The sequence below is a fragment of the Melanaphis sacchari genome, unplaced genomic scaffold (assembly GCF_002803265.2).
Source record: "Melanaphis sacchari strain LSU unplaced genomic scaffold, SCAv2.0 Contig86_pilon_pilon, whole genome shotgun sequence".
NCBI lineage: Eukaryota > Metazoa > Arthropoda > Insecta > Hemiptera > Aphididae > Melanaphis > Melanaphis sacchari.
In genome coordinates this window covers 460,043-480,742 of record NW_020271611.1, presented here as the reverse complement: position 1 = coordinate 480,742, position 20,700 = coordinate 460,043, and the positions used below count along the sequence as shown (strand labels likewise).

Sequence of the window (20,700 nt, the reverse complement as noted above, 5' to 3'; positions counted from 1 at the left end):
AACGTGTATTTGTTTATATCAACCGTGCTGTATTTTACACATATAACAAAACCAATAATAATTATTAGGAATAAAGTATGTATAGGTGCATAGACAATGTCTGTATGACTGTATATGGTACAGAATCATAAGTAGGTACACTCAAATATAGCCGGATTAAACGCGGCCCGGATAAAAGGGTATGATAACCTCAGAAAACCAAAACCATAACCACCGTTTTTGTTACAGTTAATCCTCTTAACGAAACATTCATTGTTACTGTGTATAATATAAAAATATCGGACCATTTTTCCGCATTAAAAGACCTCTAATACCGTTCCTGGTTTTGTAATAGGGCAATTTTTTTCATAATAATAGAATAGAATAAGACTCAAATTTATGCATTCAAAATCAACGATTATATTATTTTTTTCCTGTTACCAAACGATAGATGGTGACCGGCATTATGCCGTGGTTAATGTACCGTTAATAAGGGACACATGCACGACACTTTCGCGTATTTTAATGGCCCATGAACCACAGCTGACTAACGGGGTCAAAAATGTTTGCAATTTGTCTCTACAACTAGACGCATTGCAATGAATTGTTGCTTATTATTATACGCTAAGCCAGTCAGCCGTTTGGCGTTAGATGCACCCTTCACTACAATAACAATAACTATATTAGAATAAAATAACTTCTTTTCATAACAAAAATACTCATGTTTATTATGAGAACCATAGGAATTGAATATCCTTACAGATCGGTTTATCGATTTCATAAAATATGTTTTATGAATAGAAATTGATTATTTTTACGGTGCAATCGTCTACACAGATATTTTAAAGTAAATGTACCACATATGCAAAAATCATTTATTTATTAATTATTTATTTTTAATGTGATGCAATATAATTTAAATTAAATGTGTATCTAACATATTATTTCATATTTGGCAGGGTAAATAATACATTTGCCAGTGTTTATATTATTATATTTAGACTTATCTTAAGTCGGTATACCTAAAATTATAATATATATATAATTATTATTATATTATATTTTAATATTTAATTCCCCATAATATTTTAATTTTCGTTAACTTTTTTCATTGATTTATACTTGAACTAGATATTCAAAAAGAACCATTCACAAGTCAACGAACAATATTGGAAATTAAATCGTAAGCTGGAACTTACTATACCAAAACATTAAAAACAGATATTCTTTACATTTACAATTAATTTCTAACTCTTCTTGTTTAAACTAAGTTTAATAAAATATTGAAATTAAATTAATTTTGATACAAAGTTTAAAGTATTCAGTTCATGTAAAATAAAATTTAATATTTATAGATGTAAATAAATGTTTTTAAGTTCAATAAATAATAAAAATAATTGATAATTTTAGAAAATATATATCTAATAGATAGTTCTTAATAAAGAAATATCAAGTTTTATATACACTTTTAAAGGATTATCGATTGATTATAAAAACATGAGCAAAACTAAAAAACCAAAAACTTTTTGTTTCAACTTTTATTATTAAGTACGTATATTTTTATATTTATTATATACAGACTACTCAATTTTATTAATTTTTCTTAAGTAATAGGTTTTTTATGTTTTTAAGTTTATAATAAATGTTACATAATTATAACGTCTTTTTTTTTATATTTAACACTTATCTTGCAACATCTTTGTCTCATTTGTTTAGAAAATATTTATGTATTTATATAAAAACGTATAATATTTATACATGTTTGTTTATATAAACTAAACTATATAACTATATAAACTGTTTATGTAAACTATACAGTGTATATTATACATAATAAATATATATTTATTTAAAATTGTAATAATGTGTATGATGAAATAATAATATATATTTTTTTTTTTTTGAAAATTTTAATAGTACATACTTTTATGAATATATTATAATTACTCCGGTTTAGATTTTAAATATTTTAAATCGGTACATTTAATACAAATTAAATTTAATCCAATATTTCAAAATAGTTTTCCCCTAATATGTCGTCTGTCATTATAAAACTATACAACCTACTTTACTATATATTTAATACGACCATTAGGGTGCTACAATTTTTAACAATATAGTTTTGGGTGGGTAGTGATGACGCATTAAAAAAAAAAAATCATAATATTTACCCCACTGAATCAAAAATATCGCATTATAATATTAATACATACGTATACTATAGCACTAACACAAATATAAATGTGAGCTCTCTAAAAAACTATGTGACAGACACTAGAACTGATAGTATTTAGAATTTTTTTATGTCAGTTCCACTATTTTTTTATTACCAACATCAAAATTTAACGATATTACTTGGCCACATGATATTTAAGTTAATTACTAAAAATACTGCATCTCGATAATCAGTATTTTTGCTAAATTCGATCCACAAAAATTGAATGTTTTTAAATTATATATTTACAATAATATACAACAGTAGTATAAATTCCCTTCATTTTATACAGCTTTGGTTAAATATAAAGTTTATACATGTATATTTTTATAAAAGTTACATCATGTGATTTAGATAAGATTAGTTTACTTAATAATAATTATAAAAAATTTTAATACCATTTTCAAAATTTTCACAAATTACAGTATAACAATAGTACAGTTATCAGATCATAAAATGAAATTAAAACTTAATTAATTGATTTATTTTGCAGTACGTTTTTTTAACATTTTTCCAGTCTGTTTCATTTTTTTTCTTATATCTTTTTTAAGGAAATAGAATATTGTAAATATTAATTTTTCATATTATATAAATCGGAATGTGTATAAATTTACAGTATAGATACTTTTGTTGTTACATTCAAAACTACTTTTTATATATTTGGCTTAATTTTTATTCCTTTATAAAAATATTTTTCATAAACGTGGTATAACTGTTGCACCTTCTTGAAAATAAAATTAGTAAACAAAAACTCAATTATTGTTAATTTCAATAGAATTTAAAGTTAAAATTTAAATTTAAATAATGACAGTGAGAAATAGGTATATCATTTGAATACGTTTGTTAATTTCAGAGACATTATTTATAATTACTATCTGTCACGTTATTTTTTTTTTTTTTTAGTTAAATCAATTTAAAATTCATACAATTTTTTTCTTTCAATGTCATCATATTCTCAAAACAACTATAAGCGTGCCAAAAATTAATTCACACTATTGAAGAAATCACGTTTTATTTAAAATGAATTAAGATTTTATAAATGTAATGAGTAATAAATATTAATAAGAAAATACTAAAATGATGTGATATGAGTTGTACACAATCAGCATAAAATAATTTTTAATTAACTTAGAAACATTATAGCCATACTATGAAGCCTTGCAATATGCTTATTGTCGGAAAGTAAAGAGAAAAGGAAACGGGTTCAAGAGAAAAAACACTTTAGGTCTGGTAATCAAAGTTTTACTAGTATTTTGCGGCGTTACTGTATATATATACAAGAGATGTCGAGGGCAAATTAATGGAAGAACCATTGCCGTGTGTTTTTCCCAGTGGATATTCACTGGGGCTAGAAAGAAATTAGGGAAGGGTAAAAGAAAAGGGAGAGAAAGAGAAAGTTATATACATGGTCTCTGGAGAAATAAAAATTCTGATCAAATATAAGTCGACCGTGGGTGTGTGTTCTCCTTTTGTATGTGAACTATAAGACCCCAATATGAAATGAGTATTAGGAGCCCTTCCAATAAATTGATACTTTCCAAATTGACGGAAAATTAGATCCACTCAATAGTTCATGTCAAAGAGCAGTTATATCATGTCGATTTGGTAATGGCATTTTTATAATATCTTTAAACTTAGTGCATAAAAATAATACTAAAACAAGAAAAATATTTAAGAAATCAAATTAAACATTTTTAATACCTATAGTTTAAAAACTATTTTATACACTGGAAAATCATTTTAATATTAATATTTATTTTTTTGTATTTAATTTAAAAACAAAACCAAAATAAAAGTTTTTCAAAGTATTGTGAGTAAACAGAAAATAATCATATTAGATAAATAAATAATATATTATAATGTTTATAGTTAACAAAACAAATTAATTAAAAATAATTAAAATAAATGTATAAATTATTTGATTTCAAAGAATAAATATAAGTATATGTTTGTGTGTATTTTAGTATTTATCTATATAATATAAACTAATTAAACTAAAATTAGACATTTTTTTTATTATTATTTTTTTTTTTTTTTTGCTCGACTCATTATTAAAAACAAATTTAAAACTTTGTTATTTGGTAAGTAATAAAAATAATACTTTAAATTAATATTTTATGGTCTGATTTTACGTTACTAATTAACCACCAACAACTATCAAGTTTATAGACAACATTAATTATCCTTAAATAAAACATTAACTCTAATAATAAATAAACACAAGGAGCAAATTTCATCAGTAGTTATAAGTATTTTTTTACAAAGAAATTGATAAATAAAATTATTTAAAAGTATTTTACAATTAAACAATTAGCAGTTTTTTCATAACTTAAACACTTTTTATGATTCTAATTAGTTTATAAATGATAATCTAAATAATAAATACTGGTAAAATATTCAAATATTCAAATGTTATCTATATGGTTTAATATAATTATATATTATTCATAGAACATTTTAAATTATCCAAATATTATCTAACAATGACAAATATGTATGTGAAAATGTAAATTTATATATTTTTACTGTAATATGTTTTTAAGATGTAAATACAATAATATTAGTTTATATTTTAGCATAGTACATTTTTTTTTTTTTTTTTTACACAAACATAGTTATTCTTATCATATTAAAGATAAAATAAATGTTTATAATATATATTATATATAAATATTATTATAGATTTAGTAAACTTAACTAAACTCAAAGTTTTAAAAATCAAAAGTTACAACAAGTTTACAACGTACTTGCTGATCCCTACGGTCAAGCTAGACAGAGTCTCCGTAAAGTGGTAATTTTTATCACTAAAAATAGATCTTGAAGTTTTCATCGACAAACCCATTTTAAATTCCCCTAGAGAATATCTAGAAAGTTTTAAATAATACTTCTATGGCCAGTAATAACAAGGAATAAATTAAAATATTTAAAAATCTATACATATATAACATAATCTTCATAATATGATTTGTTAATATTTGATTAAGATAACTGTATTTAAGTTGAAAACATAGAAATTAATTATCAATTTAAAATATTTAATAAATTGTTACGATTTAGTAAACTATCAATTTCATTTTCAAATGAGAATCGAACATACAATTCTTAAGTAATATTTACCGTGATAACCATTATGGATCAGCACAATCATTTTTAAATTAAAAAGTTAACAAAATAATTAAACATACTAATTCTATTTCCTTAATGTTTAGATAAACTTTTCAAAATAAATATCTATGTTTTAAATTGTAAAAACACGGTCATATTATGGGAGGGAAAAATCGTATTGCCTCACGTTTTTGATTCATTAAAATGGATTTCTGTCAATTTAATAATATTTTTACAATATGTTAGTAGTTTTTCTCAAAGTATTTCCTCGCCATTAGAAATACTGAAGAAAAATATACATGCTTTCACGTAAAGTAATATAAGTAATTATGCATTACTTCAATTTCGTATAACCATTGATTAAATTTGATTAAATACACTAAATTAATGCTATAAATACTGAAAAATTAGTCAATACCCATCGGCACTTTTTTGATTTAGTAAAATATTCCACAATAGCAGTGGCGTATTTACGGGGAGGATCAAAGGGATTCATCCCCCCCCCCATAGGCTATATGCACACAAATAATTAGTCATCATATTATTTAAAAAAATATTATTTTTTTTTTTTTTTTATCAATAATTGATTAAATTTGCATGAATTAAAATATTATAATATATTGTACAATATTCTCATTGATATCTTCATTTATTAAGTCATATCCCCCCCACCACCATGACAAAAATCTAAATACGCCACTACACAGTAGTATCTAGAATTTTGAATTTTGAACTAATTAATAGAGTCAGTACTATTAAATATTAATATTAATGTGGATACTATTAAATAGGATGCTCACTTTACTTTTATAAGTATAACATTGAACAATTTAAAAATATATTATACATACTAGGTTTTGGAGTGTATTGTAAATTCCAAAACATTTTACGGTTTTCATTGAAATAACACATACAAATATGCGATATTTTCGATATAATCACAACAAATTTAAAAATTAACTAAAAATTATTACAGTTAAAGGTCAAATTACTCATTAGTCATTTTTAATTTGAAATATTGTAAATCATATATTTATATGACTGTTTACCTAAATTTGTATTGACTTTTAAAACTTATTTGTATCTATTTTTGCGTTTTTTCTCGATAAATTAAAGGTTTTTAAACATAGATATAATTCTTAAAACATCATCTTAAACTTTTTGAATTTAATGTAAATCAAAGTTAGTAAATATTTGTCAACAGCAAATATATTTTTACTTGCTCTACACATCTGTAGATAAAATTATGTGTACGTATGACGTGTTTATGCGGAAATTGTAGAACTTTGGCACTTAACTCTTGTACGAAAAGTTTCATGTATCCCAGAGGTCAATGATAAATTCTACTCAACTCTATATTTTTTTTAACGTTCGATCATTCAAAATACATAATTCCACAAAGTAAAATTTTAAAATATTTTGTTATTTCACATAAGAATTTGTTTTGATATTTATAAAATAATCAAATACTTATTTTTATATCAGTATTCAGTATTATTAAAACTTCTTACAAAATGATAATAATAACCATTCAAATTAAAAATAAATATTAAAAATATTACATTATACTTTTATATAGTATAAAAATATAATGTTTTAATTCATATGTCTAGTCATAAATATACATGTAATGTATGTATAAAAATATAAAATATATTAATTTAATATTCTCATGTATATAATTTGCTAGAATCTAACTTTTTAAAAAATTTAACATAATTTATAAATCAATTATATTTTTAGATTTTAAGTGCCTAGCAAAAAGTAGATAAGTACTCAGTGGTTAGTTTTACCTATGATTCATTTCAAAACAAAAAATTTGATAACTAAATTAAATATTTAAAAATATTATCATAAATTATAATTTATTGGATTTAAGTTTAAAAAAAATACTTTTTTATTGATGTTTTAAATAAATAAAAATTAATTATCATTAAATTTAAATTATATTTACTTTAACAAAAATATTGTACAAACTACAAGCACAGTAATTGTATAAAAAATGATTTCAAATATTCAAATGATAACACCTTATTTTAATTATGTTAACATAACTAATTCAATTAAGCCATACAATTATGATTCCATAAATAAATATTTAAAATTTTTAAATTCTACTATAACCACAATATCTTAAGTATGAACTTCAATACAACAAAACCCAACACTATTTAATAATTACGATGAAAACACATTCTAAATTGATTATTTATAGGTATAGGTACTTTCAAACAATAGTTCTGAGTCAAACATCGAATAACACTTGTCTAGTGGTACGCATATTCTCATTATTATATTTGGTCCAAAACATGGGTACACCTCTATTATGTCGTGATTGAAATTTACCGGTTTAATTTTGAATTAATATGTTGTAGTTTACGAGATACCAAAGAACTCGAAAGGCTTGTAACACGTTTCTAATAACCATCGTAATATTACACGTTTTACGCGTTTCTAAAATGGTCGAAATCACATTTTTACGGATAATGGAATGATAGGAGGGGGATGGCGTTTCTTTAGATTACTCACTTTGATGCGACAATTTTCGCGACGAACCGTCGTTGATCGTCGAACGATTCGAATGATACAACGATATATTATGATCTATACGACGACAATGTCTACTAAACAATTTGCAAAAAAAAAAAAATCGTGTCGTTAATAAACTGTTCGGGCGATATATAATATCTCACTCATCCATCGCGTGGTCACGGTAAATCGTGGGACGACTGATGAATTCGCGTGAAATTTTCCGTCAGAAACAACCAGATACACGGTGCGCACGACTTGCGTATACGACGAACGAGCTCGAATTAACAGCAACGTTCGTGAATCGATGTCTGCGGTAGCGCGGGAACTGATCGCAGACCTCGGGCAACACCGGCTATAAACCTCGTGGCGGTCGGTCGAACGGCGGAGCAGAGTGAGCCACCGACCGAAGGATAAACCTTTCGTCCCATCCCTTTGCGCCGCAACATCGGAAAACATAAATTCCAATGTTTACCGTACAATGACGTATTATATATGTATATAGGTACGCACAACAACACAACGCACACGTAGATAGTATTATTGTTCTTCTTATTATTATTATTATTATTATTGTTAAAAAGATGGAAATGCTATTTTCTCGTTTATTTTTAATTAAATTCTGACCGACCGTGGATCTCCCGATCAGTTGGTACGGTAAAAGATTCTGAGAGTGCGATGAAAAGTAGCCATTTCACTCCTAAAACAAATTTTTAGTCCTTGTTTTAAAAAAAAATTGAATTTGATGAAATGTATTTAATTATTTTCGTAATTAAATTCAAAATTTGGTTCAGTTATTGATTATACAATGACAATTTTTTTTTTTACACGATTAATACCAAGTCGAAAAATGTTTCGATTTTCAACATAGAGAATGGTTTTGAATAACAAATCGGATCTGATTTGTACTTCAAAAAAATTAAAATTAAAAACAGTACCTAACTATTTTTCAAGAAATTGAGAAATACAAACAGAAAATTAATTAAAAACAGAAATTTCTATGAAAATCCAGATTTCAGCATTCAAATGTCATTCAATATATTTTATTTGTTATTTTTTTTTTTTTTGTAATTCGAAGATGAATAACCGTAGATGTTTTAAATTTTTACTAAATGTTCATATGATTATTTTCTGTAGATGATACAATTTTTAAAATATTTCTTCTGTTTTTAGAGTTTATAATAATAGACATTCAAAATTTTTTAATTTCTTTTCGTTTTTTTTTTTTTTTTATAAATGTCTATAAAAAATTATTTACTTAGTAGAAATATTTGAAAATCTTATAACAAGATCTCACATAGATTTTCTTAAAGATAAATAAATATTTTTAAAATACAAAAGTACAATTTATTTTTATAAGCATCTAAAGTTCAAATGTTGACAGAATTCTTCAAAACCAGAAAATTTACAAATCCTTTTTCAATTGAACATTTTTAAAACGAACATTTTTTATAGTTAAAGCTTAAAAATATGATAAAAAGTTTCTCATAAATAGTTCATACTGAAATCAAAAAAATCTATGAAAAATATATAAGCTTATATTTTCTTATAGATATTTTAAGTTCAAATTTTAAATTATATATTTAATCTATAAATAATTCATTATATTTTTATAGTTAAAAAACATTATTCATGGAGTGAAGAAACATAAGACTTTTACGTATATCATTCTATTTTAAACAAACAATGATATTTTTAAATGCAATTTTTTTCGATAAAATCATTGCAACCTACTGTATAATTAATAATACAATAAATAGCTTTAATAATAATATCAAAAATCATTGCACAATATATAATATACTTATTGATGTGGTTTAATACACCGTCTCCACTCAGAATAGTTTTTCGTCAACAATGATGTTACCGTGCATTAAAATACACCCATAGTCCACCTTTTTTTAAATAATATTACATATTTATATACGATCTGAACACTTTTATTTTACAATACAATTAAATTTGGGAATTCTGCTCTAATCAGTTACACCACTTACATCTATATTAAAATATTAATTATATTTAATCAGTTACAGGAACAACATTTTTAAAACATAAGAATAGGTTAAGTACCTAGTATATTAAGTGATTTCATATTATTTTTTATATAATGTTATCTTTTAAGAATAATAAAATTGATGCATTAAATTGCATTTTTACACATTGAAAATTAAAAATGAGTATTTTCATATCACGTTATGTTGATGTTTCTAATTTTCAGGGATAATTCATAACGCTAACTCTTTTAGAGTAGCATTATATTTCGTATAATAAGTTTAATACACTAGAAACACAGTGTTATTAACATGTTACATACCTAATAGGTTAAAAATGTAACCAAAATAGAACTTATTTTGTATCTTTAGATCAGCAATCATATCCAAATATTAGTTATTTCTTAGGAAGTGAAAAAACTATTAAAACAATAAATTATTGGTTTCTATAAAATATTCCGTCACCTGCAGAAGTGGTGTACGTATATAACATCGTAATTTATGAAGTATATAATGAAATTAATTTACAAAATAAAATCATCTCGAAAAAAAATCCTCATTTTCACTGACCCATAGTGTTATTTCTAAAGAATATGAATTATCATGATATATTGTCCCCTGACGACAATTTTTTAATTATACGTGTGCGTGCAACGTTTTACAATGTGTATCACAATGATTCAATACATTCAAATATAACTTTAATGTTAAATCATGATATCTTCATGATACATCATGTATAAATGTTTAATATAATATAATCTTTTCAATTGCATATTCTATGTAATTTATTAAACACCATTGATGGCTGTGAATAATAAACGCTTATAAATAAAGTTAATGGAATGGTAAACATTCATACACTATACGTAAATGGTACAACTGAAAGAAATGCTCGAAGTCTATAAATGTTACACTACAGTGCGAAATAAAATGGTAGGTATAATGTGATTCAATGTTTAATAATTTTAAACACTAACAGTCAACTTGTAACAGAAATTCGTCTATTATGTTTTTCTTTTATTATTGATATTAAAAAAACACTTTCTTTAATTATTTTTATTGAAACAATAGAAAATATAATTAAATAATTAATTTTCATTGCGTTTTCTTGAGTAAATCAATTTTTCAAAATAAATTTGTTGTATTATTTGTTTTTGTAAGGTTTTGTTGAATAATATATTCAAATTCGATTTGATGAGTTATACAATAATTAGTACGAAGTTATTTTATCTATTTATAATTATTAACATTTATGCTCGTTGACCAACCATAGTAATACAGTTATCATAGATTTAATATTTTCAATTTTATATGTTAATGTACTTCCATATAATTAAATATTAGTTACAGCATCAATAATTTAATACCTAATACATTAATAGGTATATAAAATATAATAAATCAATAATAATATTGATAAATCTTAAAAATGTAAATCGTTTCAAAATAACAATATTTGTCTGTAAATAATTCAATATATTTAAATTATCATCATCCTAGTTAAAAAATTGTACAATAAGAACGCCTTTTTTAAATCGATAATTAAGCTACTTTATTAATTTTTTCCAAATTCGAATTGCTACTATTATCTGCTTTCATATAATAAAAAATAAATCATAAATTGAAGTATAAACTATTGAAAATAATAAATAAAAAATTCTTTAATTTATAAAAATGATTAATATTTTTTTTGTTTATCATTTCATTATAAAAAATTAAATTAAATTAATAATGATTTTGAAAAAAAAACCAGGAAAGCATATTATATAAAAGGATTCGAGTGTAGTTCATATTATAAGTAAATCATTATAACGGACATGTTAAATTTAAATTCAACGATAAATCATGAAATATGAAAAAATGATTCTGAACGGAAATGGAATGTCAATCTCTACTTATAAGAATATTTTATAATTTGTTTTTATTAAACTAAATGTTTATTTATTCAAAGTAACATCAACATTTTAAGTTAAAATGCTCAAAAATTAAAATATTAATATTTAACAACTTAAGAATAATTCCATATTCAATATTCAAGTTTTTTTCTCGGTAATAGAAACAACATTATGTAAATTATATCAAAATATATTTTTTAAAAACTTAAAAATTAAAAAACATTAATGTCTATCTATAGCATAGAAAACACCAAAATAATTTATCTTAAATTTATTATAATATACTCTGTTGATACTTTTCAATGAGATAACTATTCAATTTTTCAAATAAAACCCGGTATTTTATGCTAAAACCATAACTTATGACATCTATTACCATCGTGAACTTTATTTTTACTTAAGTTACACATATCCGTTAGATAGAGCGGAGGGTTACTTGAGGGTGATTAGCACGACCAGTTTTGAAATTAACACAACCATAATTTAAGCTATTAGCAGACTAACTGAAAAAATAAATAGTACTCCTAGTTTTTTCATTTAAATTGCGCTACTGCGATCATTTATAGATATTAAATACATAAATGTAATAGTATGATATAATATATTAATATAATGCAACAGAAAACAGCAACGTTTATGTCGTATAGATTTTTTTATACTTAGGTATATAACGTAGAAAATTGATCCATCGTCCGTACCTGTGAAAAAGAAAAAAAGGCTTAATATTTTAAAACTTATAGTAATAACTAATATACAATAGTTATGTTTATAAATTCACTTATTTTTATATTTATTGTTTTGCATATTTGTGTTTGTTAATACTAAAAAAAAAATATCCAGTAGTGTAGTTACTACATATTGTTATTATTTTGATATAATATCTAAGGTGATGTAAAAATATACACACTTTCACTATAATAAATAATAAATATTCCTTCATTGTGTGTTTAGCGATCTATGCAATGTAGGTAGGTACCTATACAGTTAAACATTTAGGTAAGTTTTACTCCGGTTTTCGCGTATCTTTTGTCAACGGTAGACAAATATTTAACCGTTGTCACATAACCGTAGTACCTTTAAATATGTGTCCTGTTACTTTACATTATTAATTTTAATTACCAAAGTTAATGTTTGAAAATTTATGAAAAAAATTAGAATAATTAAATCAACTATAGCCAGTGTTTAATAATATTATTATATACTTTATATTATTATAGTCTATTGATATTAATTATAGGTTAGATTTTAACTTTTAATCTATAAATAGTTCCGGATTAACTTATTAGCAAAATAATCATTGCTTAGTCTCTCAAAAAAATTCTACCCGTAGAATGGCTTTTTTTATATTTTGAAAAAATACAAAAAAATTTAATAAATATAAATATATTTTCATAAATAAAATTATAAAACATAGTATATATGTATATACATTTTTCTTTAATTTAAAGTACAGAAACACAACTGAGATACAAGACAAGTGTATGCTTCTTTTTACCAATTAGGGCCATCTGACTTATTTGCTATAGAGGCCCACATACACTTAATTCAGCACTGTCTTTAAGAAAAAATAATTATGTAGTCTACTTCCTTCTAACTACTGTCTAGTATAACAGCAATAAATGCGCATACTGATCAAAGGATATTTTTAAAAAAATGGTGTGTACTGAATAAAAGGCGTCATATTTACGTTTTCTCCTCTATTCATAGTCCCTGTCCACTACCGTGATATTAATACAAATTTGGTTTAAATTAAAAATCAATTTAAATTAATTTAAAGTACACTGGGTTCAAAGTGATTTTAGAAATGACTATATGTACTAAGTACCTTCATGATTTAATATAAGATGTCTGCAGCATTACTAGTGAGTTATTTTAACACACGCACAAAACTTTATAATTATTTTAATTGTTCACATTAACGATGAATAAGAGGTTAAATTTATAAAAAGATAAAAAAATAACATAACCAACTTGGTGATAACAAAATTAGCACTGAACAATGAAGTAGGCTCATGAGACATAAAGTTTAGTGAACATCAAAGAGGACTTAACTTTAACAAGTCGGGATTAAATTACATGCCACCTCTTTCTACAAAGTTATACAGATTTATTTTAAAAGAAAAAAGAATATTTAAGTCTTCACAAGATCAAAACGATGCGGGACAGAATAAAAAAAATTTATTTTAAAAAACACTTAACATTATGTCATTATATTATTATGTAATATAAAGTGTTTTTATAATTTATTTTGTGAATAATTAAAGTGTATTTTAATACGCATAAAACGATTTTGTCATTAACAATATGCATTAAATATAATTTAAGTTTAAAACAATCAGTGGTGAGACGTGAGTCTTTAGAGTCATGGAAACGTTGGAAAAAAATAAATCAGGAATAATGACAATATTATTAATACTCGTTTTAGACAATATCACACCAGAGATAAACAAACTATAAATTAAAAACTAACCACGATAACGAGTTTGCGGAAATCGATGACGCGCTTCAATAACTGAGAATAAATAACAATAATTATTAGTTACTTAAAATTACAATATCAAACAAAAATATGAACGGTGGGACGTAATACTCGTATATCACATAGCGCGACTATAACCCCGACCATTTTTCGATTCCCCTGCACACTGCGCCGAGCAAAATTAAACAACTCCGATATAGACCCATATTTAAACATATATTATTTTATATTTTTATATTATATTTTAGATGTTTACTAAATTTACCCATAACGCCGGACACTGCCAACTCACGCGCGTGGCCCTCAATGATCTATTATAAAAGAATGATAAAACAATAAAAAAGATTTTGAAACATTAATGAAATACTTTTTACCTATATTATGTTATTGTATATGAATTTAAAAAAAAAAAGTATTTTATTTTATTATAATTACACCAAATTAAAATGTCGGTATTCTAAATGGATATACAACGTATACGTCGTCCTTAAGTCTTCTATGACGCTTTACACTGAATACTGTAGTATAAGATTTAACTTGTATATAATCATAACTGGTAAAAATAAACAGTTTTACCGATAAATATTTTTTCACTGAAAAATATATAATAGGCTATCACCGAAAAAAAATGTTCATAATATTAACTTATTTCGTACAATATTCAAAGTGAATCGAAATAGAAACTCATAAAACTATAATGGCATACCTATAATACCAGGTTATTTATTTTTATTACTTATTGCATTTTCAAATCGTTATTTTGTAAAATGCATCCATCATTTTTATCATCCTATTAGAGTATAAAAACAAATAAGTTTCCACTCAAAAAATAAAAATAAAAACTACTTGTTGTTTTGCGAGCTGTTGCAAATTTGGTTTAAATATTCTCAAATAATAATATAGTTAGGTTCTATTTTATAACGATCGATACAGGATTCATAAAATAAAATACATAGAGTTGAATATAAAAAAAATTAAGGGGGTATGAAGGTGGATGAAGCCTCCTACTTCAGATACTATTCCAATTATACAAATTTCGACTGTTTTGTTAATTAATTAATTTTAAAAATAATTTTGATAGCGCCGTGATTGCTGTGTGATCTTGCTTTATTTTCGAGACAACTAAATATGATTAACGCTGCAAATTAATGGGTAACTTTCATTTATCCATATCATTTTGTTTTTGATTTTTACTTTGAATACTGTAAATTATTTACCGTTAAAGATAAAAATATTATCTATATTGTCTTATTGATTTTTAAAAATATTACAATTTTTAAGCGGGTTATAAATACGTAAAACATTGAAATTTAAAAATGCACATAACTGGCTTTATAATTAAAATATCGTAGAAAACTAACACCGGAACACAGATAATGTTCATAACTTTAAGTTTTCTAATAAGCTACTTTACTCTGTTATTAAAATTTAAAGCTAACATCACAAAATTAGAACTACTTAACATACAATTTGGTATGTTTTTCGTTAGTAAAATGGAGACAAAACACGTGGATACCTACAACATTGTCTTAATTTATTAGCGTAATATGTAAAGAAAACGTTTTGATATGATATAATAATAAATTTAATTGTTCATGCCTAAATAAATTATATTATATTATTTTTAACAATGCTTAAATTGCTTAAGTGCGCGTTTGATAATAAATTTAGCTTCACGTAGCCTATTTTTTATGAGAATTTGAAGTTTAAATGTTGATGAACTTGGATATTCACACGTAAAATCACGATTCCTTATCAAATGATTACATAAATATACGTAAAATTAAAAATAACATTTTAAAAACTATCGTAAGTAATTGAAATTATTGTGTAAGTTAAGCAGCATCTACACATAATACACAGACGGCTGTACACAGTGTACAATCTTTAGCTATAGACGTCCCACAGTTATTTGTTATAACTTTTTTTTTAATTTTAGATTTTTACTTAAACGTTTTTCATTATTTTGATTACAATACTAAATCATTAAATTTACAATTTTAGTGTTGAGATATTCTTTAAAATATTTTGTATTTTTCCATGCCAGACTAATAAACTGACATAATGCAATAGTGTATAGAAATAGCCTAACCATAACACCATGTGGTTTTAATTTTTATGTTTCAAATTTTCACTAATTCATTAAAAACAAGAACATTTGTAAATCATTTTTGTCATTAAAAATTATTAAATTTTTTTAATAAAATTGATTTTGATGGAATTTTAAAGCAAATTGCTTTATTGATGTTCATTTTTTATAAGAATTATTCAAGTTTAAATTTTAACGTAACTGAACATTCGTATAAACAAATAATAATAATTTTAATAAAAAGAATATTAAATTTAGAAGCTGAAATATTCCATCATTTTCATTTCCTTTATTTAATACAAGTTTCATTTTATTTGAATTTAAACTATTTATAGGCATTAATATAATTTAGTTATTTATTTATTTTTGTCCTCAGTGAATGACTTCTCCTATCAAGCCTTTCTGTCTAACCTACTCAATTAGTATATAAGGTTATTGCAACAACTTGTATAAATTGTTTAATTTAAATAAAAAATAAAAAAACAAAAATTATGTGTTGAAAATTTAATGTAATAACCCACATAAGTTGCTCTTTTAGAAATTTAAAAATATTCAAAATATATAGACATGATTTTTTTTTTACAATTGTGTTCAAATTTTAAATAAATTTGACAAAACACAACAATATACAATTCATTTTGTAACTACTAATGTATAAAATGTTCAATTTTTATAGCTCTTGAAAATGTAGTAGAAATTTCGTCATATATGAATTATGAACTCGATAAATAACGTCCATACTGAAAACAAAAATCCTAAAAATACATAAACGTAATTTTTTTTAAACATTTCAATATCAAATTTGGATTAATTTAGATATTTAAATGAACAACAACAAATTTAATTAATATGATATAGTTCAAAAAAGTGTTCATGGAATAGTCACGTTTTCAAGGTAATAACTAAATTAATATAAGATGTAAGACCACAGTCTTCACTCAGAATCTTTTTATAGTATACAGTGATCTATTATTAAATTCAAATTTTACACATACCTACATTACATTGATTATATATTTATATGACGTACATATTGTACAAACAATATTATACATTACATCATGTTGATTATTATTGTCTTTGTATCAATATTGGATTAATGAAATCTAATAATTAGTATCAAATTGCCTAAATCAACCGTTTCATTTATGATTTATTCGAATATAATGAATATTGTACCTACATTTAACATTGCACATGGCACATGCAACCTCAAAAATGAAGTTGGTCACAACTGTATTTGCTGTAAAAGCTGAAACATGAAATTTTTCCCAAGTATGCGATAGTGGTGGACAGTTCGCGTTTTGCTAGGAGGGCATTTTTGAGGTTTGCCCGATTTCAAATTTTTCTCGTAATATGCATGTGCTTATGTATACAATTTTGAGGGGTCGTGGATCAAAGAAGGTTGCACAATGATCATTTACCCAATGACAATGTACACTCGACAATCGACACCTGTAACAGCTGTACGTGCAGAGGCGTATTTAGAGGTGGGGGTAATTACCCTTGGCGCCAAATTGTAAGTCTCTAAAAGGGGCGCTGCGCTAGTAATTTAAAAGTTTTTTTATCTAATGACCTTCTCTCCCCCTCCCCGAAGAAAAATAATTTTAATTTTTTTAAAGGGCATCTATTTATTTTTGCACCTTGGCCGCCAAAATCATAAATACGCCTCTGTGTACATGGAAAAATGGTTACATTCTTTCCCAATATTTTTTCTCACAGTAAGACGTACCTTCCTCCACAAGATATACCACCTACCGAAAGTATCTTTCTAATTTCTTATTTTTCATGTATCACACGATATGTGGCGCGAGACCCAAAATCCGTAAAGAGACAAAGAGTAAAGTTAGAATGGCTCGAGACGAAAACAGTAGCGTGGAACGATAACAGTTACGCCATCTGTTCGTTGATGAATGTGTGATGCAAGACGCAGTATAACCACAGTCCGCGAGTCATGCCATAGTGCAAACATCGTTAAACGGTTTGATGTTTGATGTTTGATTATTCCTTTCGTACAATTCATTCTCTTAAATAATTATTTTAGTCATAAATGTTTCAAAATATTCTACATTCTACTTTCTAACCTCTTAATTGTTCGTCCAACGCGCATCTTAAAAAAGGCAAACATTATGATTTATCGTGGAATAGCTTTCAATGGAGCAACTAGATGATTACATTTCTCAACGACAAAAATAAACGAAAACGCGTACAAAGTTAGAGAATATGTCTTAAAAAATCGCATTTCTTTGAAAATATATTTTATTAGAAGTGTATTAAGTCGATAAATGTGTGCACAGACCATCCCGCATCCTGCATTCCAGCCATAAATTAAGAAAAAAGTTGTTGCCTTGTATTCAAAATTATTTAAATAATGTATAATATAATATTACTATAAAATATTGTACCGTTATAAACTACGAATCTGTGATCTAAATTAACACAACATTAAATAAACTAAACAATTTTAGTATATAATAACATAATAACTAATAAGTTATAAAGAATTATAATACCTCTGTACACCTAAAATCTCTATAGGTACCTACTCATACATTAGGTACAGTATTTTGGTTCTTATCACAATCTTTATTTCAAAATATAACTATAGTAAGGCTTTTGTTTTAGTTTTTGAGAGCACAAGTCTCCCCCCCCCCCCCTTAGATGTGCCAATGTGATAATGACTAATATAAATTAACTCTACTGTTAAAAGTAACTATTAACAAAGTAAAACAGATTCTTCTTAACATAAAATTTGCTGCTCACGTATCTGTAAAAATGAGTCAACATAATAATATACTGGTAGACATTCTCTTAGAGAAAATATTTTGATTTGTAATGGTATTGAATATTTTTTATTTTTGTTTTATACATTTTGTCAATAGTATACATTATTAAAAACATAGACCAAAAATAATAATTTAGTATTTCTCAAGGTAGAAAAAAACTAGATACATATAAAGCAATTATATGACTAGTAAAAAAAACCAACACTCTTGAAGTCATGTATTTTATTGGCTTTGAAGTAATTTAAATAAAAAGTACAACATTGAAATATTTATGAAATATCACAATATAAATTCATATTAAAAAAAATATATTTTTTTTTCATTTTTAAATTGTTTACATTACACAAACATTATTTATACATTACCACATCAAACAACACATTTGGCTAAAAAAAAAAATATTCTTTCAAATTTATTTAGATGAAAATTGTATAGTTTAATATATTTATAAATTTATTATTTCTTTAAATTTAAACACTTTAAAATAATGATCAGTAAAAATGTAACTCAAATTTATTGATCAAAATTCAATATTGAAATATTAGTTAATATATGCAAATATGCAATATTTAAATATCAAACAACTTTGCCTCATTATTTTAAGGTAAAAATATTATGATAATAAGTAAACATTTTGACAATGAGAGATCCAATTTTGGTAAGTTTTTAAATTAAAAGAACATCTTAGTAAACACTTATGAAAAGGATAATTTTACTAGAGGACAAATATCAACCTTTTATAAAAATTTACCTAAAATACAATTTTATAAATGTTTATCATAAACAATATTACAATCACATAATTAATATAACTGAATTTTTCTAAAAAATGTGAGACAATATGTCATATATTTCCATTTTATGTAATTGAAACTTTTATATTTAAAAATGATTTTCTAAAAATATATGCTCATTTAATATCAAATACTTTTTTGAAAATATTAGTTAGGTCAATATTAAAAAAAAATATTTTAAATAGTAATCAGATAGTTCCAAAAAAGTAATTATATGACAATATATATTTAATGTTTTTTAATTTTGTAATGACATGTAAAAATTTATAATAAAATAAGATAATAATAAAATGAAAAACAGACGGTGGAGAAATAAGATTTCCACGCGCTGACTAGAAACTAGAACAATATGTTTATACATGTGAGGTGGTATGAAAAAAAAATATGTAAATCAAATTCTTAATAAAACTACAACATAAACATCAAAATTCAAAATATTAAATTATATAAAAAAAGTTAACAACGAAATAATAATAGTCTACAAAAACAGTTATATGGATGACAAGTGTAAACCGCTTATACAATACTTATAAAGAAAACAAAAAAAAAAAAAAAAAAACACTTATTTTTTTAAATAGACTTTACTGGTAACGTTGATTTTCACTTAAATATTTTTAACCCTAAAAATTACATTGGCGATAAATGACCATTACTCATTTTATTTTTGTCTACATCGAACGCACTATATACAGCAACAGTGTCACCACCTTCAAAAGAAATGCTTTCATTATCTACATCTTCTTCGTATGTTGTACATGGTGACATCAACGAATGATCAGCAGGCGATTCGTTATGCATACCGCGTGTATGATAAAATGAAACTGATCTATAA

General features: G+C 24.3%; 2 protein-coding genes across 4 annotated transcripts in view; both read right to left on the bottom strand.

The window, feature by feature from the left end:
- The window catches only part of LOC112602355 (connectin-like), a 243,929-nt gene extending 235,786 nt beyond the window's left edge, over nucleotides 1-8,143 (bottom strand). Inside the window, exon 1 of the mRNA XM_025350390.1 lies at nucleotides 7,829-8,143. The gene's annotated coding sequence lies outside the window, so the exon portion shown is untranslated. The remainder of the gene's footprint in view (nucleotides 1-7,828) is intronic.
- Nucleotides 8,144-20,098: 11,955 nt separating this feature from the next.
- LOC112602369 (insulin-like peptide receptor) overlaps nucleotides 20,099-20,700 on the bottom strand; it is a 47,887-nt gene continuing 47,285 nt past the window's right edge. For all 3 annotated transcript variants that reach the window (XM_025350407.1, XM_025350406.1, XM_025350405.1), the window contains one exon: nucleotides 20,099-20,694. In XM_025350407.1, coding sequence (XP_025206192.1) covers nucleotides 20,496-20,694 — 199 coding nt within the window. In that variant the 3' untranslated portion in view covers nucleotides 20,099-20,495. The remainder of the gene's footprint in view (nucleotides 20,695-20,700) is intronic.